This window comes from Caretta caretta, chromosome 9 (genome assembly GCF_965140235.1).
Source record: "Caretta caretta isolate rCarCar2 chromosome 9, rCarCar1.hap1, whole genome shotgun sequence".
Classification (NCBI taxonomy): Eukaryota; Metazoa; Chordata; order Testudines; family Cheloniidae; genus Caretta; species Caretta caretta.
The window spans coordinates 32105789-32128995 of record NC_134214.1 but is presented as its reverse complement, the minus strand read 5'-3'; the positions used below and the strand labels follow the sequence as shown (position 1 = coordinate 32128995).

The following is a 23207-nucleotide window of genomic DNA, read 5'->3' as shown; positions in this document are numbered from 1 at the left end:
GTTTGTTTGGCTCCCCTATGGTTGTTACCTGGCAATACATAACTTTCATGGTTAAGCTGGTTGCTTCTCTCTCTCTCTCTCCCTCCCCTCCTCGTGGGTGTTTTTTGGTGTCCTCATTCACTCTGCAGCAACACTCCTCATACTGAAGCTAAAGATTCCTTCAGCGCCAAAAATCCTGTGGGGTTTGCTCATCAAGTGGATTACTACTAGAACAAGTGTAACGTGAAAGTGAGGATAGGGACGTGCTGAACCTGGGGCATATGACGGTGGCAGCTTGGAAGTGTTGCTCGCCCCAGTTTGCTCAGGAGTACTCTATGCCAGTGCAGTGCTCCTGGCATAGGAGGGTGACAGCTTGGAGGTGCTGTTCCACCCAGCCTGCTGAATCCAAGGGCCTATGAGGGTGACAGCTTGGAAGTGCTTTTCCACCCAGCCTGCTGAGTCCAGGGACATCTAAGGGGTCAGCTTGAGAGTGCTGATTGACCCAGTCCTCTCAGACACTCTCTGTTAATGTGTGTGTGTGTGTTTGTTTGATTCTGGAGTGGAAGAACCCAGCCCTGTGGAACCTCGGTCCTGCAGGATAGTGTTATCCGAAATTGGGCCAGCTAGTAAGCTTAGGGAGGACTAATGACCACCAGAGTTTGGCAGAAAGCAGCATGTTTATTATTCTGATAGCTAAGCTCAAAAGAAAAGGAGGGGGGGAGTCATACTCACACTCACATACTCACGCTCCCAGGACAGGCACGGCATTGGAGATGCCAGGATCTTTCAAGGTAAGTGTCCCACAGTGCAGCAATGGATGGTGTGATGAAGATAAGTCTTCCCAAGGCACGATGGAATGCAATGCAGCGGTACACGCTTATGAGTGCACACTTGAGCACATGGCACCTTCCCCATTTAAGGACCTGCTCCTCATGGCCTGCGACTAGAGATGACTTGGCCGCATCTGGTTGGTCACACTCCACCTCAGGCAGTGTCCAGCCAGTGTCCATGCATTGGGTGTGTGATCGCTGCCTAATTAGAGTCCCAGACACTTTGTCTACCTTGGAGCTCTTCTGAAGCAGCCCATTCATCCCACAAGCATTCCAGGAGGGAGTGGGAAGGGGAAAGCCACTTCACAGGTATTCAAAGAGGGAGAGGAGACAAAACTGGGGAAGGGGGGGAGGGAGGGAGGAAGTGTAACAGACCTTTTGAGCATAGAGGTTATACATAGCGTAGTCATACAGAGCATACAGATCACTGCTGCTCCTACAACACTCTGCCCCTTGATCTATGATCATTACAGTAGTTGTTGTCCTTGTAGGGCACAGGTGATCTGTTGCAAACAGACCAAACAATCATAACTAGGTCAATATATCTAAAATCATTACAATTGACTAAACACCAGATATAATATAAACACAAATGCAAACAATCACAATTATAATAATTGGGAATACAATAAAACCATCATCATTACAGTAATTGGGTACATTGACAAACAAAACGAGGCCCAAGTTTAATGCTGCAATAGCCATCAAACAATAAAAGTCAACCCTAACCCTTAAGTACACACAACAAATAAGATTTGTAGGAGTACCACAGTTGGAAAGTGGAATTAACAATACAAGAAAATGTAACTAACAATACAAATGTATCAATAACAAAACTTAACAGTAAAATGATTATTAGAGAACCTAACAAAAAATAAACCTGATGTATTGGGGACCAAAGTCTTTTGGACAGAGGTGGATGTGAGTGATAATTTGGTTGGAGATGGGGGAAGCAGAGAGAGGAAAATGCATTTATCCTGTCTAGTGTAGTATCCCCTCTCTCTCTGGGCCCAATGCTAGCACAAGACACCCACCAGAGACAGACACAGAACATGCAATACAGACTTTGCCGCAACACTATAACCATGGTATTTCTATAACTCGTCAGCTGGTACCAGCTCTCCTGATGTTCCAGTTTGGAGGCTGAAAGATAGAAGCTCAGAAACAAATTAGAACAGTGCTCCTGCCGCGGCAGACCCTGATCTTTGAGTTGTCCGTGGTGTACCCATTTTCCCTCCGGGGTTTTTGCTAACTCTATTGCTTGCTTGAGAGTCAACTTGGTCTCTGCCACAGTGTGTCCAGTACTTGGAGCTGCCTTTCTTCCTGCGGGTGCAGGCCCATAGTTTTGGACCACCCTCTGGACTGCTGCAACATGGTGTCTGGGGTTTGGCCATCTGGGGTCCGGATCCAGGGGATCCAGATCAAACCAGATATCCCTGTCCCAATCATCATATGGTCCTGCATCCCCCTGGGCTTTCACCCCAATGGCAGCAACCCAGGCTGAATAAGCCCCACGGACCCTGTTCTCCCAGGCGGACCCCTCCAGGACCAGATCCTTCAGGCAGGTAACTGCCTGGCTCAGAGTGGCATTCTCTGTTTCCACCCGCTGCCTCTCCTCCTCTGCTGTGGCTGCCTGTACTGCTGCCACAGAGAGGGAAGAAGCCTGGGCGCTAGCAGTCAAAGTCTGCGCCATCCACATATCCCGTTCCTTCTCCAACTCATTACATTGGTCCTTGAGTGAATCTATTTCAATGGCGAGCTGACTCTTTGCTGCCTGCCATTGCCAGCCTGCTTGCCACAGGAGCCAGGCAGCTGCAAGATCCAGTCCCACCTTATTGGGACTGTTTATAAGTGCATATTGATCCAACATGAGCTCTAGTTCAGGAATTGTATTCCCAGGTGGAACTGCCCCTGGCATCCAGGGGTCTGCCCCTTTCTTTTGGGGCCATTCTAACAACACCCCAGGCGGCCAGAGTTTGGCAGAAAGCAGCATGTTTATTATTCTGATAGCTAAACTCAAAAGAAAAGGGCGGGGGTGTGTGTGTCACACTCACATATTCACGCTCCCAGAACAGGCACAGCACTGGAGATGTCAGGATCCTTCAAGGTAAGTGTCCCACTGGGCAGCAATGGATGGTGTGATGAAGGTAAGTCTTCCCAAGGCACGATGGACTGCAACACAGTGGTACAAGCTTATGAGTGCACACATGAGCACATGGCCCCTTCCCCTTTTAAGGACCTGCTCCTCGTGGCCTGCGACTAGAGATGACTTGGCTGCTTCTGGTTGGTCACACTCCACCTCAGGCAGTGTCCAGGCATTGGGTGTGTGATCACTGCCTAATTAGAGTCCCAGACACCTTGTCTACCTTGGAGCTCTTCTGAAGCAGCCCATTCATCCCACAAATGTAACCCTTCTGCCCATCAGAGTTGGCAGCAACAAGGGCCGGGTTCAATATCTAGGGGATCCATTCCAATAACACAATGCAAACCGGCTCGAGCCCCCACCCAGTGACCTGGGACAAATATATACCACCCCCGCTGGGCGCCTCCAAGAGGTAATACTTCCCGTCTCGCAAGCACCTAGTCTGAGTGTAACAAAAAGCCTTTTAATAACAGAAAGAAACAATGTGGCATTATGTTGGGGAAACTCCGCCAACAGGATTCGTAACACAACCCATGAGCAAAAAACCCATCCCAAGCAAATTGGGGCATGCCCTTTCCCTTTGGTTCTTGAGTCCAGCAACCCCAAATCACCCAAAGTCCCAAAAGTCCAATGACCCAAAAGTCTCTGTCCCTGGTCAGGGCAGCCCCAGAGTTCAAAAGTTTATCTGCAGAGCTTTACCTCCCAACCTGGGTGGAGATGGGGGCGGGGGTAAAAGGCACCTTACATGATCTGAAGCTGACCGCCCCACAGCTCCATAGGCCTTCGCTCTGCTCCGCTCCGCTCCGCTCCGCTCCACTCCACTCCACCAGCCGCCCCACAAACTGCTTCACTCCGCTCCGTGGCCCACAAGCAGCTCCCACCGTCCCACGAACTGCTCTGCTCCGCGTCCCACCAGCAGCTCCCGCCGTCCTATGAAAACTGCTCCACCAGCCTGTCCACAAGGCACTCCAACCATCCCGCAAACTTCTCCACAATATATCTTCAGGCTCCCCTACTACTTAACACAACACTCAGTGATTTCAGCTCTTAGTCAGGTCAGCTCTTTGGTGAATTCAGCTTGTAGTAGGGGAGCCTCAGTACTAGTGCACCATTAGCCCAAAGTGAGCTCAGCAGCCTGTAACTAGACTCCAAATGAAATCAAAATTAGCTCTGATATTCCACAGTAGAGAGAGGACAAAGTGCAATTAGCATGTAAGGCCCTCACCAAAGGGCCCATGCCACCAAGTATTAATACTTATCCCCAGTCTCTCTCAATTCACAAAGTTTTGGAACCCATGACCCTTGCCTAGCAAGTGCTACTTAGTTGATGGTGGGTCCCTCCATCATAACAAAAGGCCAAGTACAGTTCCAAGCACAGTTCCCATAATCAGGGTAATAACAATTTATTCTTCCTGCCCCAATAACAGAGACACTGGGGATCCCACTGCAGCCAAAGTGACCATTTGGGCAGCTATTGCCTCATTCTAGGCGGGGTGGGTGTGCCTATGCAAATGAGATCGGCCCCTGAAGTTCTTTTCCACAACTTGCCACACCTCACCACCAGATGTCAGGGTGGAGCTCATCCTGACACTGCTTACACAAGCATTCCAGGAGGAAGGAGGAGGAGGAAAGCCACTTCACAGATATTCAAAGAGGGAGAGGAGACAAAAGGAGGGGAGAGTGTAATAGACCTTTTGAGCATAAAGATTATACATAGCATAGTCATACAGAGCATACAGATCATTGCTGCTCCTACAACAGATCGTACCACTGGGTGGAAACTTGCAGCAGGGAAAAGTAGAGCTCCGTATGAGAACACAAGTATCACAAGCAATACACTGATAGAATTACAGACCTCCCCTCCCCCAGAAGAGTAACCCTGATAAATGAGCATATCCCAAAGTAACAGGCAAATCTGGTAACACTAATGTTGGTTATTATTGTGATGACAATAACTGAGGAGCTCCGATACCTGCATCCTTCCAGACCCGCTACATTTTACTGAAAATATGTACAAGTGCCAAATATTATTTTTATGATTTTCTTTTTATTAGTCCATCTCTCCCGGTAGTAATCTTTCATTGATTTCTGCATCTCTGTGATGTCTCACTTAAGCCCAAGAGATGGCATGATATTATCATTCACTCACTGTATGCTGGCTGCTATTGTACTACAGGGCTGCTGCATTGCTTTATAAATAGCATGGATTCAGGAATTCACTTTAATTTGAAATGTATTGTTAGAGATGACCTTTAAAAGGTCAGCTATGGCTTTGTCACCCCTCCTTTTCTCAGCATACTCTGGATCATATTGCTCTTACTTTGGTACAATTTATTAATTACATGTTCCCAGAAGCTGAGCAGTAAGCAGCTAGATGGAGACAATGAGATGAGTAATTAAAAGAATTAATGAAGTGGATTAAATGAATGGATTAAAGCCAAAATGGGGCCTGCAATCACCAAAATGGTAGGTCTCCCCCAAAATGCTGGTATTCCCACAACACACACCCTTCCAGCTGGACATTTGTCTTTACCCAGAGTCCTTGATCTTCCTTCTAATCCAGGTATCTCAGTCAGTGCAACACCAAGTTAGTCCAATAGCATCTTGCATCCCCTCCTATTGCATCATCTCCTGCATCTCTGTGGGTACTTTCTATATATTTCATATTCTCCTGCTGCTCTGCCTCTAACTCAGGGCTCTATCTGGGCCCAGAGCTACATAATAAAAGATGGCAAGGAGTGGGTGACAATGCATATTAATCCTGTATCAAATGGGTAGGCCATCAAGAGAATTCTAGGAAGCTGGGGGGATTCCCTCATTGTTGTTGTCCAGACCACAAGAATACAAGGATCCTTCTTTATCCACCCCTAAAGATTCACTGGCCCAGATCACCCCTTCCTGTGGCAATTCCTTTATGACCAGGTTTGGGGGGATGTAAAGACTCCCTGACTGAGTTTTTCCTAAATCTTCTTGTCAGAGGAAGGAATTATCTTCCTCCCACTTCTCCCCTCAGAACTGACAGTGGTTTCACTCCAAAACTCGGGATGGAGCCCAGTGGATTTGTAGGAGACTCATGCCCTCCCTATGTGGAGCAGGTGATGTATAAGGAGGTAAGTATGGCTGTGGAGATCAAAACTGATTCTTCAGCATGGAAGGTGGGGTTCTGAACGATAGGGAGCAGAATGGACTGCAGCAGGCTGTAGTTTACAGCAGGCTTTGGTTGCTGTGTTATGTAATATTTAAGTAAAATCAATGGGGTGTTAGAAATAAGCTCTCTGTGCCCTTAATAAGAACCATACACTCTGTAGGGAGGATCTGTGGCTCCATACCAGTTGTAGGGGCCCCTACTGGTGTCCCCAGCTTCTTAGTTACACAGCTGGGGAGTTGTTCTGCATGGAGGTGTGTGTGTGCATGTGGCTTGTGTGTTAGTGTGGCTGTTGAAGGTAGGGAGGGGCAGAGAGAAATGGGCATTCCCCCACATGCCTCCTCTGTGTCCAGCCACCCTCTGCTCAGCCACACAAGTGCGATCCTTCCACTCCCCTACCATATTGGAAAGTAATCCAATTTGTTTTGCTAAATTTCCTTTGTTCAAGTTTCTTTTCTGTGAATCAGAAATCATACTCGTCAAATGTAAAATCAACATCCATTCCAAATTTAAAATAAGCTATTTTATGATCGGAATTTACTCCATAAACATAACAGATTTCCTTACAAGTGGTCTCAGGCTATTTTCTATTGTGAATAACTTGAATTTCCTCTTTTCCTTCTTTTAAACATCCTCATGGAGATAACTGACATGCAATTTGAAATTTGGGCCCATACTCAATCCACTGCTTGTGCCTGCAGTAGCAAAGCATACATAAACTCCCAATGTAGACCAGAAATAACACACAATGAGGACAAATGCATTCCCTGGAGTAACTCAACTGAAGTCAACAGAGCTACATGAGGGACGAATTTAGCCCACTATGATCACTAACAAAGCAGATGCACTTAGATATAGAGATGTAGCCGTATGGAAATAAATGCTTGACAAAGAAACCTGCCAGTATTCCAGAGTAATGCTGCCTCCAGAAATTAAAATCTGCATCCTGTGGTGTACATCACATATGCTTGCTTACATCCATGGTTATGTGTAATTTTGTTTTCCTTTTGAAAATCAACTGTGCCATATGTGCCCTCTAGTGGGACTGGATAATTACACAAAGTGTGTTCTGCTCTGAAAAGTACCTTTTTACTCAACAGATCAACTCCCTGTGTGTATTCAGAGTCATACTCACATTAGGCTCCAAAAAAGTTTGTACAGTTTTTTAATCTTACTGCAAAGCTAATGCAATAATCAGCAAGTGAGCTGGATTTTATTCTTGCTGTGCATCAACAAATTCCAATTGCGGGACCAGATTATGTGCTCAGTTACACTTGTGTTACTCCACTGAAGACTTACAATGTATACAGTCGTAATTGAGACCAGAATGGGAAGATAATGGGATTGAATAGGTGTAACTCTGGAGAATTTGGCCTGCAGAATCTTCATTACTTGTGATGATGAGTCAGAAAAAATCCATCCTGACTTTCAAAAAACAGACTGAGTCTGCTGGGTTGGCAGTTAGAAAATATCCTTCTCTTTAGCTATAAACTAAGCAAATTTGGTATGGAGTCACTGAGACACAGTACACATAGAACCCCACTATGCCATTTGAATGAATTATCTCTGAGAGGCTTTTTACTAACCAACTGTAAATTTTCTGTACTCATAAAATAAGAAAACAGCAAACAAATCAATTACCACATTAACACAAATGATAATTTTAATAAGAATTTGATATGGAAATTCAATTTCCACTGTTAACAAGTTATTTTTATCAGAAGTTCTGACGTGTAGATTATGAAAAAGATTAAGTTAATCCATGCAAGGTGATTGTTTGAAAAATGAAAGAGGAACAATTAATCTCTGTATTATTTAGTGTGCATATGCAAGAGAGAAAGAGATGGGGGGTGGGAGTGCAAGGTCTCCCAAATAAAGTCAGCCTGAAACATTGTTTAAGGCCGGAAGCAAAACAGCTTTGCAGTTATATTACATGGAAAAGATTCCAGCACCATCCTCCACAAACTAGGAGTGGGAAACCTACATCGGTAGTATCATAAATATAAAGGGAAGGGTAAACCCCTTTGAAATCCCTCCTGGCCAGGGGAAAACTCCTCTCACCTGTAAAGGGTTAAGAAGCTAAAGGTAACCTCGCTGGCACCTGACCAAAATGACCAATGAGGAGATAAGATACTTTCAAAAGCTGGGAGGAGGGAGAGAAACAAAGGGTCTCCGTCTGTCTATATGCTGTTTCTGCTGGGGATAGAACAGGAATGGAGTCTTAGAACTTTTAGTAAGTAATCTAGCTAGGTATGCGTTAGATTATGATTTCTTTAAATGGCTGAGAAAAGAATTGTGCTGAATAGAATAACTATTTCTGTCTGTGTATCTTTTTTGTAACTTAAGTTTTTGCCTAGAGGGATTCTCTATGTTTTGAATCTAATTACCCTGTAAGGTATCTACTATCCTGATTTTACAGAGGGGATTTCTTTACTTCTATTTACTCCTATTTCTATTAAAAGTCTTCTTGTAAGAAAACTGAACGCTTTTTCATTGTTCTCAGATCTAAGGGTTTGGGTCTGTGGTCACTTATGCAAATTGGTGAGGCTTTTTATCCAACATTTCCCAGGAAAGGGGGGGTGCAAGTGTTGGGAGGATTGTTCGTTGTTCTTAAGATCCAAGGGTCTGGGTCTGTAGTCACCTAGGCAAATTGGTGAGGCTTTTTACCAAACCTTGTCCAGGAAGTGGGGTGCAAGGTTTTGGGAAGTATTTTGGGGGGAAAGACATTTCCAAACAGCTCTTCCCCAGTAACCAGTATTTGTTTGGTGGTGGTAGCGGCCAATCCAAGGACAAAGGGTGGAATATTTTGTACCTTGGGAAGTTTTGACCTAAGCTGGTAAAGATAAGCTTAGGAGGTTTTTCATGCAGGTCCCCACATCTGTACCCTAGAGTTCAGAGTGGGGGAGGAACCTTGACAGGTAGCTTCACCAGGCTGCCCACCTTGACACTGTGGATCAGACTCTTCTTCTCAAAATCCTGTCATCCTTGGATTTTGTGAACATGCTTGACTGCTCTCATGCACTGCCCCCCAATCTCCTCCCTTTAATTAATGATAAAACCTGATCTTCCTCACCATAATCATCCTAGCAATAAGTTACAGGTCTCTCACCCTAACTTTAGAGACAGGTTATCTTTGGCTGACATTTCATCTTATCAAAGTTCTGTAATATAACATGGTATATCCACAAAGCATCCCCATGATGGCAATTGTGTATGTAGCTCTAAGCATGTCCATTGACTTAAACGGGACCGAAGTACAAGGGTGCTTCAGTGTTTTGCTGATCATAACCAGTACCTAAATCTTCACCCAGACAGTGCAGTATGGAGCAGTAATGTAAAATGCTCCCACCAGCTCACCTTGCTCAGAAGCTGGGCAACCATGTTCAACACTAGCTGATGCTTCCTAGAGTATGTCTACACTATGATAAGAAACTCATGGCACTGAGTCACAGAACACAGGTCAACTAACTTGGGCTAGCAAGGCTTGGGCCATGGGCCTAAAAATAGCACTGTTGACAGTCAGGCTGGAGGACGTAGGCTCTGAGACCCTCCCCACTCATGGTGCCTCAGAGGCCAGGCTCTATCAACCTGAGCCTGAACATCTGCAGAGCTATTTTATTGCCCCACAGCCTGAGCCCTGCAAACCCAAATCAGCTGACCCAGGCCAACTGCAGCTGTGCCACAGGCTTTTTATTGCTATGTAGACATCTCTCTAGTGGCCTTTATAGACAGCCAGGTAGAGCCTGTTGCAGGAATCAACTCTAGAGATAATAAAGGCATAGATACAATTTCCCCCACCCCCGCCAGCATTGAAGTCCAGATTCAGCAAGACACTGCTTAGCTTTAAGTGCATATATAGTTCTACTGAAGTCAATAGGCTATTCATATGCTTAAGTACCTTGCTGATTCAGAATCTGTCTTTCTCCTCATTCGTTTCCCTCCCCTTCTCTGTCTATTCTTGGTCTCTCCCTCCCTTCCCCTTTGCTCTGCCCCTTTCTTTCTGCTCATGTTCTTTCCTTCTTACCTCTCTGCCCACTTTGAGTTCCCTACCAACCTTCCAGTTGGCTTCTCATCCCGTTCCTCCTTCGTTTTTACCCCCTTATGCCACCATCCATTTTTCCTCTTTTTTTCTATCCTTTCTCCAGCTTTCTTACTTAAATATTAAGGGGCATTTTGCTTCCAAAGTTCTGAGCTCCAAGCTTGCCTCATTATCCTACCCATTGTAAAGGCCTGGGAGAAGTAGCCACTCCAACAGCACTCTCTCACTGATGGGGATCTTCTCCTGACTTTGCCTCACAGTGACATGCATGCTACAGGCAGAATGAGAAGCAAAGTCCCAGCTGCATGAAACAGTGCACATCTGGTGGCATGGGAACTGCATACAGAGATCAGGTTTCAGAGTAACAGCTGTGTTAGTCTGTATTTGCAAAAAGAAAAGGAGTACTTGTGGCACCTTAGAGACTAACCAATCATGCTCAAATAAATTGGTTAGTCTCTAAGGTGCCACAAGCACTCCTTTTCTTTTTGCAGACAGAGAGCAGCTCCCAAAACTGAGAGCAGGATCAGCAAGGGAATTATCATTTGAGTAAAGTACCAGAGCAAACATAAAAAACGTAAGAATGATTGTACTGGTCAGCCCACTAGTCCACCTAGGCAAGTATCCTGTCTTCAGGCAGAGGCCAGGGCCAGCACTCTGCCTAATCCTCCACTCTGTTACACCCTTACCGGTACACTCACTCCTGGGGCCTTCTTCACCACTCTCTTACGCCAGTGTTAAGCTGGTGTGACTCCAGTGCACTCAATGGTGTTACACGGGGGTAAAACGTGCCTACGTGACGGGAGAGTCAGGCCCCCTGACACAAACGCAGCACACTGCAGTATCTTTAGGTCGACAACGGCTGCCGCGCGCTCATCAGGCCGAGCCAGACCCGCCGCCGCAACCCCGCCGTCCGCATCGCTAGCTCGGCCATCGATTCGCCTCACTTCCCCCCCTCCTCCGCGCGGCCTGTCCCCTTTCCTCTTCAATCGGTGCTCGATTCCTTGCCGCCAGGGCTGAGCCAGGGAGAGAATCAAGATGGCGGACAAAACGCCAGGCGGGTCGCAGAAAACCAGTGCGAAGGTGAGGCCGCCTCGCGGGCCCTGTAAGCGGCGCCGCTGCTCGGGGCCCGCTCGGGGCACGGAGGGTAGCGGCATCCAGCCCCGGAGGCGGGGGAGCCAGGGCGTGCGGGACGCACGGACCCAGGTGCGCAGGCCCTGCGGCCTGCTCCGTCCCTCCCCTCCGTGGCGTTACTGCGGGCTGCTGGCGGCGGGACGGATGGGGCAGTGGGGAAGGGCTAGAGCAGCAGGGAGGTCGGGGTCCAGGGTTTCTCCTACTGCTTAGCTAGCATCAAAAGGTGGGGGAGGTCTAAGGCCTGTGGGAAGCGCCCCCCTCCCTGCACCATTAGCCCGCGGGGCCCCCTCCCGGCACCCAGTGCTGGCACCACGTTCTCCCGGGGCGGGGGTTGTGTTGGGGCAGAGCGGGGTGCATCTGCAACCTTGTTCCTCTGGGTTTGCCCTCTCCCAGCGCTGCACTTCTGGGGGGGGTGGGATCGATGCCCTCCCTTTACCTGGATTCATGTTAAACTAGTTCTCTTGCTCATTTGGGATGGATTTTGCCACAGTTTTGTTTCACTGAAACACTCACAATCTCAGTAGCTTTACAGGGCCTTGTTTGAAGGCCTTATTTTTAAAGCTTCTTGCTCTGGTGATGAACAGTTTTGTTGTAAATTTCAGTTCCAGATTGAAACCATTTCCCCTTTACTCTCTGTTTTATGCCTAAATTATTTGTTATAATGTCTCTGTTAGGGTGGGGGGCAACTCAGGTGTTCTTAGGCCATGTTTACATTACCATTTATGTCAGTAAAACTTATGTCACTCAAGGACGTGAAAGAAACACCCCACGAGGGACATAAGTTTTGCCATCATAAATGGTAGTGTGCACAGCACTATATTGGTGGGAGAGTGTCTCCTGTTGACTTAGCTAGCTGCTCATTGAAGTAGTTTTATGTCAACCAGAGCACTCTCTCCCACTTTGTCATAGAGTGGCTAAATGAGGAATCTTATAGCTGCACGGCTGTGCATCTGTAAACTCGCTAGTGTAGATGTGGCCAGTGACTCTGAAGAAACAGACAGAGACGTCCAAAATTACATGGCAAATCAGCATTTTCTAGTGTCTGATTCCTAGTCCTGTGCTCAGACTACTAGGCAGTTTTTCAGATGTTTTTGGTGTGACAACATTGCAGCCTCATGGAATGCATTTTCTCTGTGTTCCCAATTCCCATTGCTGACATGATTTCCTATAATACTGGAATAATCCAATATTTCCTACAATCCTGCAGCAACATTTGCACAGATCCTGTGTCCCCGTGGAGCCCCCATGCAGTTGTAGGATTGGGGCATATGAACCATATCCTCTTGACTCAAAAGTCTAGAAATGTTTGGAGTTTATATTTTTGTGGTAGTGGGTGGAAATGAGGAAGAGGTTGTTATAATAATCAAAGGCCTCAATCCTGCAGACACGTGCATGTGCTTAACTTGATTCACATAGGTATTCCAATTTCCTACTTTGGAAATATTAAACCTGTTTAGGGAATGTTTCCCGATTGTGGATTAGAAATTCGTAGTTAATTTGAGATTGACTTTTCTGTTTCCATCTCCCGCTTCTCACTTCTGGTTGAAATCATTGGTGTTTTCCCTCAGTGAGCCAACTTTATTGTGCATAATTAACGCTGCTGAGGATTGAGAGGCTCGAGTCAAAACTATATGGTAGCCACTGGCTGGCTTGTTTAAAGCCACATAGGAAATCTGCATTTGATCAGGGTGGATGCTTAGGAGTAATACCTAGAAGTGGGAGAAACATTTGTTGATGAATCTCCCACAAAAGTGAGGAATCAGTAGGGACTATAGTCTACTCCAATGGTTGGGTGCTCTCCAGCACCTGGTAATGATCCTAGGGATAGTGAAGCCATAAATTCTCTTCCACTCAATCCCATTGCAGGTATTAAGCTGTGTCTACACTATGGACCTTATAGCAGCACAGCTACACTGCTGCAGCTACACCGCTGTCAGGTCTCCTGTGTAGCTGCTCTATGCTCACGGGAGATTAAAGCACTCCCAATGAGCAGCAGTAGCTATGTCAGCATGAGAGCATCTCCCACCGACATAGAGCTGTCCACACCAGTGCTTTTGTCGGTGAAACTTATGTTGGTTTGGGGTGTGTTATTTCACACCTGTGGCCGACAAAAAGTGCTATTGTAGACAAAGCCTTAGAGTGGCCAGCCAGTAACAGTATGTAGTTCTTCCTAGCAGCTGGCTATTCAGTCTTCCCAAGCGGAAGGGTTGTGGGCCAGGAATAGGATATGGGACTTGGAGAACCAAGATTCTGTTTCTGTTGCTACTCAATATGTAAATTATTTAACCTCTTACTCAATTTTTCCTTTCACCAAAGTGGGGATAACTTATCCAGCTCAGATGAAATGAACGATATATAGATATTAAATATATAAATGTCCCCCATCACTGGGGTGTTGTTTTTTTCCCCCGTTGATCTATTCCAAGTATGATCAGAGAGCCTTATTTCCCCAGTCACTGCCTTCAACCAGGAAGTGGACCCAGAGTTTGGGAAGGGAAAATATACACTCAAGCTAAACTTTATATATGGGGACTTAGCGGTGGAAGTGTTTTATGTTGAAAACTGTTCTTGTATTCAAGGGTAATTAGGAAGAGGTACATTAAAGTGTTGACCCGAATCAATATTTTGCCTTCCTCTGCAACGTTGGGTATGGGTCATTAGAGTAAACAGTAGATTCCCTATAACTTGAAGTCAAAAATTGTCATCTTCATCACTTAACAGTGCAAGGAAATGCACACTCTGCATTGCTTTAAGTGAGGCAGTGTATTAATAAAATCTGGGAAATAGCACTCATCTTTTTCTGAGTTAACAGCTTTCTCTGGTGAGTCACTATGTGCCAGGAACAGTGAAGTAAAATCTACAAAAATGTGCTGAGTTTCAGTGTGGTTGCTGTCCATAAGATTTGAAGAAGCAGTGGTGTTAACTTTCAGGTGGTATTTTAATTTTCATTGTGTTGCTACTTAAACTTGTAAGCAGGAATGAAAGAGATGGGTACTCACTCCTTCGCCCCTGGAAAAATATAAAAGAAGTATGTGTCCTTCTCTTTCTTCCTCTGCTTTCCAGCAGCGATGGGTTGAATACCGGCTGCACCTGCTTTTACAAGTTTAGCAGTAGCAGTATAGTAATAAATTAAAATGTCATGTGCTTCAGAAGAAATGACTTCTGATTCTTTATTCAGGTCTACAAGTGATACAGATTTAACTAGTGAAATAGGAAATACACATAGGTATAAAATTTAATTTCCAGAAATTTTTGCTTATTTTGATATAAACTTTTTGTAGACAAGTATGTTAAGAGGAGGGGTGAAGAAAGTAGTGGGCCTTGAAAAATGCAGTTTCTCTTAGTGAATGGGAAGATTTCCCTTTTGAGCATTAGAACTTAAATTATTAGTTTCTACTGAGTTAAAGCTTATATACGAGTATAAATGTGAAGCCCTTAAAATTTCAAGATAACCCGTATAAAGTGGGCAGATACAACATTGTCTTTCTGATGTTTTAGACAGCAATTGCTTTTGCTACTTTTTATAGTCTTGCCCAGCAGCAACAATATGTATTTAATAAAACTCAGTTTCAGTGCTGCTGTTCAGAATCCTGTGAGCAGTAGTAAAACTACTATATCAAGAATCCTGTCAATTTCACCCTGTGAGTTAGGTTTTTAAAAACCTATCGGGGCCACTGCCGCTCCTGCAGCTACATTTTATTATTAAAGCTCACATTTGGAATTATTTACAGGGAAGAGGGCTCAAAATAAGAGGTTGGAGGGAAGCCTCTTTTCTTCCCCACCCTTTATTTGTAGCAGCCATGGGGGGACATGGGGGCGAGGGGGGGGGGGGAGTTTGAGTTTGAAGAGCTGAGGCCAGATTTTCAGCTCTTCTGTAGGACTGTTTGCACTTCTCTGATGATAAAAAGCAGCTGTAAATGTGGCTTCTCTGGCACCATGAGCATTGCTCTTGTGGAAGCAAAGTGGCTAAGTGGCGTAGAGCCAATGTATTGGCATTATCTCACCACTTTTCTAAGCCTTTACCCTTAAAAGTTAGATCAACCTAGCTGCTTTGCTCATGAAAAATTTTGTGTCCTGAGTGCCGAAGTTAGGTTGACTGAACTGCTGGCATAGGTGTGTCTGTGTCAGTGGTCCCCAAACTTTTGTATTGGGGACCCCTTTCACACAGCAAGATTCTGAGTGCGACACCCCCCCCAAAAATTAAAAACACATTTTTTAAATATTTAACAGCATTATAAATGCTGGAGACAAAGCAGGGTTTGGAGGTGGAGGCTGACAGCTGGTGACCATCCACATAATAACCTCATGACCCCCTGAGGGGTCCCAACCCTCAGTTTGAGAACCCCTGGTTTATGTCAGTGGAAGATGTCTCTGGTGCTGTAGTGTAGACATGCTCCTACTATGAAGGTGTGATGTGGTGTCCTTATGCCTCAGTGATTCCCAGCTGCCAGAATAGACCCTTGGGGGCTATTGGCCATTGGTGCAACTTAGAGATGCTTCAAGTTGTGCCTTGAAATCCTCTCAGTAACTTCATGATCAAATGGCTTAAAGCTGTAAAAATCTGCATCTTTGAAGCATTCAGGGGGTTCTCCAGGAGAAGAAAGAGATACTCTTCTTCCTTTGAGGAGCTAGAGGGGAGATAGAGCTCAAATGTATTAGAAACTACTAGCTAGAAGCTGATAGGAATGCTGGAGTCTCAAGAAGTGGCTTTGGATGGCATCTTGATAATAAATTCTAGTGTCTGGAGGAGTGGAGGCTCAGTTTCTTTCCAGTGCAGTGACCCTCACCTATGGGCCCCTTGTCTTTTGTATCTACTTGTGTCTAGTAGGCTGAGTTTTCTGGCTAGGAATTTTGTATGGTTCAATTTTTGGCAGCCCAGTTTGACACTTTAAAGGGGCCTGACTTTTCAAAAGTGCCGAGCACCTGCCTTCTGAAAATTGGGACCATACAAGGTTTTTCAAATTCGGCACCAAAAAGTAGTCACTTCTGAAAATCTTGACCTTTACCTAATTTTGTTAGTAGGTAATGTTACCATAGTTTATAAAAATGTGGGTTTATTAAAGGAATTATGGGCTACATAGGTCAAAACAATATGTTGGCTATCAGTGTTCCCTCTAATTTTTCCCACCAATGTGCGGAATGATTTTTATGTTCACCAATGTGGAGATGGTATGACACATCACCTTCATATCAGTGCACATAACAAAATTCATGTGGGGGGGGTGGGGCCTAGGGGTTCGGAGTGTGGGAGGGGGCTCAGGGCTGGGGCAGAGGGTTGGGGTGCAGGCGTGTGAGTACTCTGGCTGGGGGTGTAGGTTCCGGGATGGGGCTGGGAATGAGGGGTTAGGGTGCAGGAGGGTGCTCAGGGGCTACGGTGGGGAGAGAGGACTTCCCCCCAGCTCTCTATCCCCGCAGCAGCAGCACCTGGGCTGGGGGGGAGAGGCACTTCTCCCTGCTGCAACAGCTCTGGGGTTGGGGCTGCAGGATAGGCGCCCCTTCCCCTGGCCCCAGCAGGTCTGGGCCGGGGAGGGGCTGCGCCTGGGTCTGGATCAGGCTTGTCTGGCCACGGCTGGGGCCAGGCTGCCCCACCCCAGCCACGGCTGGGGCCGATCTGGCCATGTCACCCCAGCAGATCCGGGTGACCCATACGCAGCTGGGTCCAGCCACGCCGCAGCAGAGTTCGGGCTGGGGGAGGGGTGCCCCTCCCATGGCTGCGCAGGTCCATGGGAGGGTTCCTTAAGTGCCTGCATGGCACTAAATAGGCTGCTGCACGGCTGCGCAGCTTGCTGGTAATTTAGTTGGCTATGGTCCCAAATTAAGGTTTGTGAAGTATTTTGAAAATAATGCATCTCAGTGCGTATTTTAAAATGTTTTTTCATGTAGTACTGTGGAAGTGATATGACTTTTGTGATCTGACAATATTAGGGAATTTAAATTAAAAAATTTAAATCAGAACATAAGAATGGTCGTACTGGTCAGACCAAAGGTCCATCTAGCCCGTATCCTGTCTCCCGACAGTGGCCAATGCTGGATGCCCTCAAGGGAATAAACAGAACTAGTAATCATCAAGTGATCCATTCCTTGTTGCCCATTCTCAGCTTCTGGCAAACAGAGGCTAGGGACACCATCCCTGCCTATCCTGGCTAATAGCCATTGATGGACCTCTCCTCCATGAATTTATCTAGTTCTTTTTTAAACCTTGTTATAGTCTTGGCCTTCACAACATCCTCTGGCAAGGAGTTCCACAGGTTGACTGTGCGTTGTGTGAAAAAATACTTCCTTTTGTTTGCTTTAAACCTGCTGCCTATTAATTTCATTTGGTGACCCCTAGTTCTTGTGTTATGAGAAGCAGTAAATCACACTTCCTTATTTACTTTCTCCATACCAGTCATGATTTTATAGACCTCTATCATATCCCCCCTTCATCATCTCTTTTCCAAGCTGAAAAGTCCAAGTTTTATTAAACTTTCCTCATATGGTAGCCATTCCATACCCCTAATAATTTTTGTTGCCCTTTTCTGAACCTTTTCCAATTCCAATATATCTTTTTTTGAGATGGGGTGACCACATTTGCACGCAGTATTCAAGATGTGGGCGTGCCGTGGATTTATATAGAGGCAATATATTTTCTGTCGTCTTATCTATCCCTTTTTTAATGATTCCCAACATTCTGCTTGCTTTTTTGACTGCTGCTGCACATTGAGTGGATGTTTTCAGAGAACTATCCACAATGACTCCAAGATCTTTCTTGAGTGGTAACAGCTATTCTAGATCCCATCCCTTTTTTTATAGTTGGGATCATGCCTCTTATGCTTATCAACATTAAATTTCATATGCCATTTTCTTGCCCAGTCACCCAGTTTTGTGAGATCCCTTTATAACTCTTAGCAGTCAATTTTGGACTTGAGTAATTTAGTATCATTTGCAAACTTTGCCATCTCATTATTTACTCCTTTTTTCAGATAATTTAGGAATATGCTTAGTGGCACTGGTCCCAATACAGATTCTTGAGGGACCCCCAATATTTATTACTTTTCATTTTGAAAACTGACCATTTCTACCCTTTGTTCTGTATCTTTAAGCAGTTACTGATCCATGAGAAGACCTTCCCTCTTATCCCATGACTCTTTACTTTGCTTAAGAGCCTTTTGTGAGGGACCTTGTCAAAGGCTTTCTGAAAGTTGAAGTACACAATATTCACTGGATCCCCCTTGACAACATGTTTATTGACCTCCCCCCCCCCAAAGAATTCTAATAGATTAGCGAGGGATGATTTCCCTTTACAAAAGCCATGTTGACTCTTTCCCAACATACTGTGTTCATATATGTGCCTGATAATTCTGTTCTTTTACTATAGTTTCAACCAATTGGCCTGATACTGAAGTTAGGCTTAACAGACTGTAATTGTCAGGATTGTCTGTGGAGCCTCTCTCAAAAATTGGCATTGCATTAGCTATCCTCCAGTTCTCTGCAACAAAAGATGATTTAAGAGATACGTTACATACCACTGTTAATATTTCCACAATTTCATATTTGAGTTCCTTCAGAATTCTTGGATGAATACCATCCGGTCCTGGTGATTTATTAGTGTTTAATTTATCAGTTTATTCCAAAACTTAATCTATTGACATCTTAATCTGAGACAGTTTCTCAGATTTGTGCCCTAAAAAAATGGCTCAATGTTGGAATTTCCTCACATCTGTGAAGATTGTTGCAGAGAATTAATTTAGCTTCTTCACAACTAAGTGCTCCTTTAGCACGTCAATTGTACAGTGACCCCACTGCTGGATTGTCAGGCTTCCTGCTTTTGATGTACTTAAAAAAAAAAAAAAAAAATGCTGTTAGATTTTGTGCCTTTGCTAGTTTTCCTTCAAATTCTTTTTGACCTACCTAATTATATTTTACACTTGACTTGCCAGAGTTTTTCCTTTCTATTTTCCTCACTGGATTTGACCTCTTTACACCTGCAGCCGCCTCTTTTACTCTGTTGGTTAGTGAAGGTGGCATTATTTTGATTCTCTTACTGTGGGTTTTTTTCATTTGGGGTGTGTATATATAGTTTAAGCCTCTATAATCGTGTTTTTAAATAGTTTTCATACAGCTAGCGGGCATTTCACACTTGTGACTATTCCTTTTAATTTCCATTTAACTAGCTTTCTCATTTTTGTGTAGTTTCCCTTTTTGGAGTTAAATGCTACTGTGGTGGGTTTCTTTGTTATTTTCCTCCCTACAAGGATGTTACATTTAATTACGCTATGATTGCTATTCCTGAGGGTTCAGCTATATACACCTCTTGGACCAGATACTTGCCCCATTTAGGACTAAATCAGGAATGACCTCCCCCTTGTGGGTTCCTGGACTAGCTGCTCCAAGAAGCAGTCATTAATGGTGACTAGAAATTTTATCTCTGCATCCTGTCCTGAGGTGATGTGTACCTTGTCAATATAGGGATAGTTATAATCCCCCATTATTATTGGGTTTTCTGTTTTTGTAGCTAGAACCCTGCGCGGATACAAAAATGTGGATCCGCACCTGATCCGCATCCGCCAGGATCAACCCGCGATTCGACCCACGATCTGTTAGCCGTCTTTTACTGGTCTCCGCATCTGCACCAGCAAGCCGTCTCACAACGGCTAGAGACCGGGGAGGGGAATGGGGGGAAGGAAATGGGTGGCAGGGTCTTGCAGGGAAGAGGCAGCGCCAGGGTGGGGACTGGGGGTAAGGAGCAGCATGGGGGTGGGGCCTCGAGAAGAAGGGATGGCGCAGAATGGGGAATGGGCATCGCATTGTGTGCTGCTCCTGGGAGCTTGTGATCAATGGCACACGGCAGCAGCAGTGCAGGTTGCATCACAGTAGGGTGGGGTGCCGGGTCCCTGTTCGCTCCAATCCCTTTGGCTAGGGGCAGGCGCTGCTGCCCAGGAGCTGCCAGGCCCAGGACTGGGAGTGCAGCCAGTGCTGCCGGGCCAGGTCATGGTGGGGACGCTGATGCTGCCCAACAGGCCCGAGCTGCGGGACAGGAAGCGGCTGGACTGGCTGCTGGCCACCGACCCCAAGAGCACTGCATCCCCCAGGTTGTGCAAGCCAGGTACCACGGGCCAGGTACCACCAGTGAGTAGAGCCAGGCATGGTTGTATCTGTATCTGATTCACTTTCTGCAAAAATGGTCCTCAGATATCTGCAGATTTGCAGGTCTCTATGTGTAGCCTCTCTCCTCTTTCTGAGCATTTCACAGTCACTGTCACCATCTCAGTCAGGTGGTTGGTAGTATGTTCTTATTGCTGCACTCTTATTATTCAAGCACTGAATTTCTATCCATAGAGATTCTGTGGTTTCAGAGTAGCAGCCGTGTTAGTCTGTATTCGCAAAAAGAAAAGGAGTACTTGTGGCACCTTAGAGACTAACCAATTTATTGGAGCATAAGCTTTCGTGAGCTACAGCTCACTTCATCATGCACTTTATGCATCCGATGAAGTGAGCTGTAGCTCACGAAAGCTTATGCTCAAATAAATTGGTTAGTCTCTAAGGCGCCACAAGTACTCCTTCTCTTTTTAGAGATTCTATGGTAGTTTGATTAATTCCAGATTTTTGCTATATTTGACTCTATACTTTCTTTTACATATAATGTCCTCCCCCAACAGTGCGACCTATTTTGCCATTCCCGTTTATTTTATATGCTGGTATTACCATGTCCCATTGGTTATTATCATTCCACCAGGTTTCTATGATACCTATTATATCAATATCTGCATTTAATATCAGGCATTCAAGTTCATCCATCTTTGTATTTACACTTCTAGTATTTGTGTACAAGCACTTATAAAATGTATCAATATTTAGATATCTGTCTTTAAGTGATGTAATTGAATAGAACTTTTTTTTTTTTTTAATTTTGACCTTTTTATAGTGGAATTGATAGTCACCTCTGTAATTTAGGTGGTAAAAATATTTCAGTTCTAAACTCCTGTTTCAGGTGTTTATATCTTTTTAACACTTAGGGCAAACATTTTCAGTGTTTAGACGCTGCTTTACATTGAATTATTTTTTGAAAGTTTGAACAAAATTGTTTGGATGCAAGCGGAGAGGGGGGAAAACAGCAGGCCCTCCGTTCGCCGCGAAAAAAGGGTATTTTTCAATCAAGTTAGCTTATTATGATTGAAAAGGCCTATTCTAGGCTACAGCACAACTGGATAGCTCCTTCAGACTTGTTACTCTATATCTTAATGAGTGTTAATGTAACACATTTGAAAAGTTCTCTTAACTTAATCTAACACAATTGATAAACACAGCCTTTTGCAGACTAAGGGCTTGGCTACACTTGCGAGTTACAGCGCAATAAAGGAGCCCCGGGCACACTAGCTCATTACCCATCCACACTGGGAAGGCATGTAGAGCGCTCTGACTCTGCGGCCACCGCGTTGCTGGTACTCCACCTCAGCAAGTGGAATAACGTTTGCTGCACCCCTGCAACGAGGTGTTGCATTACTGCGCTCTGATCAGCCTCCGGAAATGTCCCATAATTCCCTTAAGTCAAGTGGCCACTCTTGTCATTGTTTTTGAATTGCTGCAGGAATGCGGATATGCCCTTTGAAAGCTCTGTTTCTGACAGCAGGCTGCTTATCTGCTCCGAGACAAAGCAAGCCATTAGTGTGGAATGCTGTGTGTGTGAGAGGGGGGCAGGGGGGATGGGGAGGGGTGGAGGGGTCTGCTGCTGTCTGAACTTACAAGGTGGCATGCTGACGTGCTCCCAGCCCCCCACATACAAACAACACACTCCCTGTCACACTCCACCCCCCCCCCCCCCATTTGAAAAGCACGTTGCAGCCACTTGCGTGCTGGGTTAGCTGCCCACAATGCACCGCTCCCAATGCCGCTGCAAGCCGCAAATGTGACCATGCCAGTGCGCTTGAAGCTGTCAGTGTGGACAGACTGCAGCGCTTTCCCTATTGCGCTCTCTGAAGGCTGGTTTAACTCAAAGTGCTCTACATCTGCAAGTATAGCCATGCCCTCAGGCTGTGTCTACACTTAAATTGCTACAGTGGCAAAGGTGCAGTATCACTTCAGTGGAGACACGCACTAGAGTGACAGGAGGGGTTCTCCTATCGTAGTTAATTCATCTCCTTGAGAGATGGTAGGTAGCCCTATCTTTGCAGGAGGTTAGATTTTTTTTATGCCTCTGAGTGATGTAACTGGATCAACCTAACTTTTTCATGTAGACATGGCCTCAGACACTGTGGAAGAGGGAAAGAGACTAAACCATGAGAAAAAAAGTTAACATGGTCAGTTTAATTGTTGCTATTCAGAAAGGTGGTTAGCAGTGTGTAAATGTCAAGCAATGACAGTTTCCTTTGGGGTACTTGGTAAGCTGTGAGCAGCAGCAGAAGCAGGGACTAGAGTTATTCATGGGAGAATAGTACAGTAACTCCTCACTTAAAGTTGTCCCGGTTAACGTTGTTTCATTGCTGATCAGTTAGGAACACGCTCGTTTAAAGTTGTGCAATGCTCCCTTATAACGTTGTTTGGCAGCCACCTGCTTTGTCCACTGCTTGCAGGAAGAGCAGCCCTTTGCAGCTAGCTGGTGGGGGCTTGGAACCAGGGTGGGTCGGAAGCCCCCATCAGCTCCCTTCTCCCCTAAGTTCCCTGTGCAGCAGCTGCCTAGCAGGCTATCAGTTGCCTGTAGTTCAGCTGTCCTTCCCCCTACTGCCACGTGCTGCTCTTGCCCTCTGCCTTGGAGCTGCTCCCTGAGCCTCCTGCTTGCTGGGGGTGAGGTGGGGGGGTGGGCAGGGAAGAAGAAGGGGGGCTAATGTCAGGGTGTCCTCCTGCACTTTGCTTATCCCATCTCCATAGAGTAGGGGGACACACAACAGGGCTCAGGACGGAGGGAGCTTCCTGGCAGCCCCTGTGGTCTCAGCTTGCTGATTAACTTAACAAGGCAGTGTACTT

The 23207-nt window shown here is 45.6% G+C and overlaps 2 protein-coding genes across 9 annotated transcripts in view; one reads left to right on the top strand and one right to left on the bottom strand.

The window, feature by feature from the left end:
- Positions 1-637: 637 nt before the first annotated feature.
- Positions 638-11062, bottom strand: LOC125642131 (uncharacterized). 3 transcript variants are annotated; one of them, XM_048862960.2, is made up of 3 exons: positions 10823-11062; positions 3693-4093; positions 638-2981 (listed from the first exon to the last, which is right to left on the bottom strand). In XM_048862960.2, exon 3 carries the CDS (start codon positions 2800-2802, stop codon positions 1534-1536), a length of 1269 nt encoding a protein of 422 aa, XP_048718917.2. In that variant the 5' UTR covers positions 2803-2981; positions 3693-4093; positions 10823-11062; the 3' UTR covers positions 638-1533. The 3 variants fall into 3 exon arrangements, with proteins under 3 accessions (XP_048718917.2, XP_048718916.2, XP_048718918.2); XM_048862959.2 differs by lacking the exon at positions 3693-4093; XM_048862961.2 differs by lacking the exon at positions 3693-4093 and having other exon boundaries at positions 10835-11062.
- Positions 11063-11096: 34 nt separating this feature from the next.
- U2SURP (U2 snRNP associated SURP domain containing) overlaps positions 11097-23207 on the top strand; it is a 72035-nt gene continuing 59924 nt past the window's right edge. For 4 of the 6 annotated variants that reach the window (XM_048862956.2, XM_048862955.2, XM_048862954.2 and 1 more), the window contains exon 1: positions 11097-11216. In XM_048862956.2, the coding sequence (XP_048718913.1) occupies positions 11172-11216 (45 nt within the window). In that variant the 5' untranslated portion in view covers positions 11097-11171. The remainder of the gene's footprint in view (positions 11217-23207) is intronic. The other 2 variants (XM_048862953.2, XM_048862951.2) reach the window with 1 other exon arrangement.

What these genes read in the sequence shown, in the direction of transcription:
- LOC125642131 (XM_048862960.2), bottom strand. Translation starts at nt 2,802, where the DNA reads ATGCTGCTTTCTGCCAAACTCTGGCCGCCTGGGGTGTTGTTAGAATGG.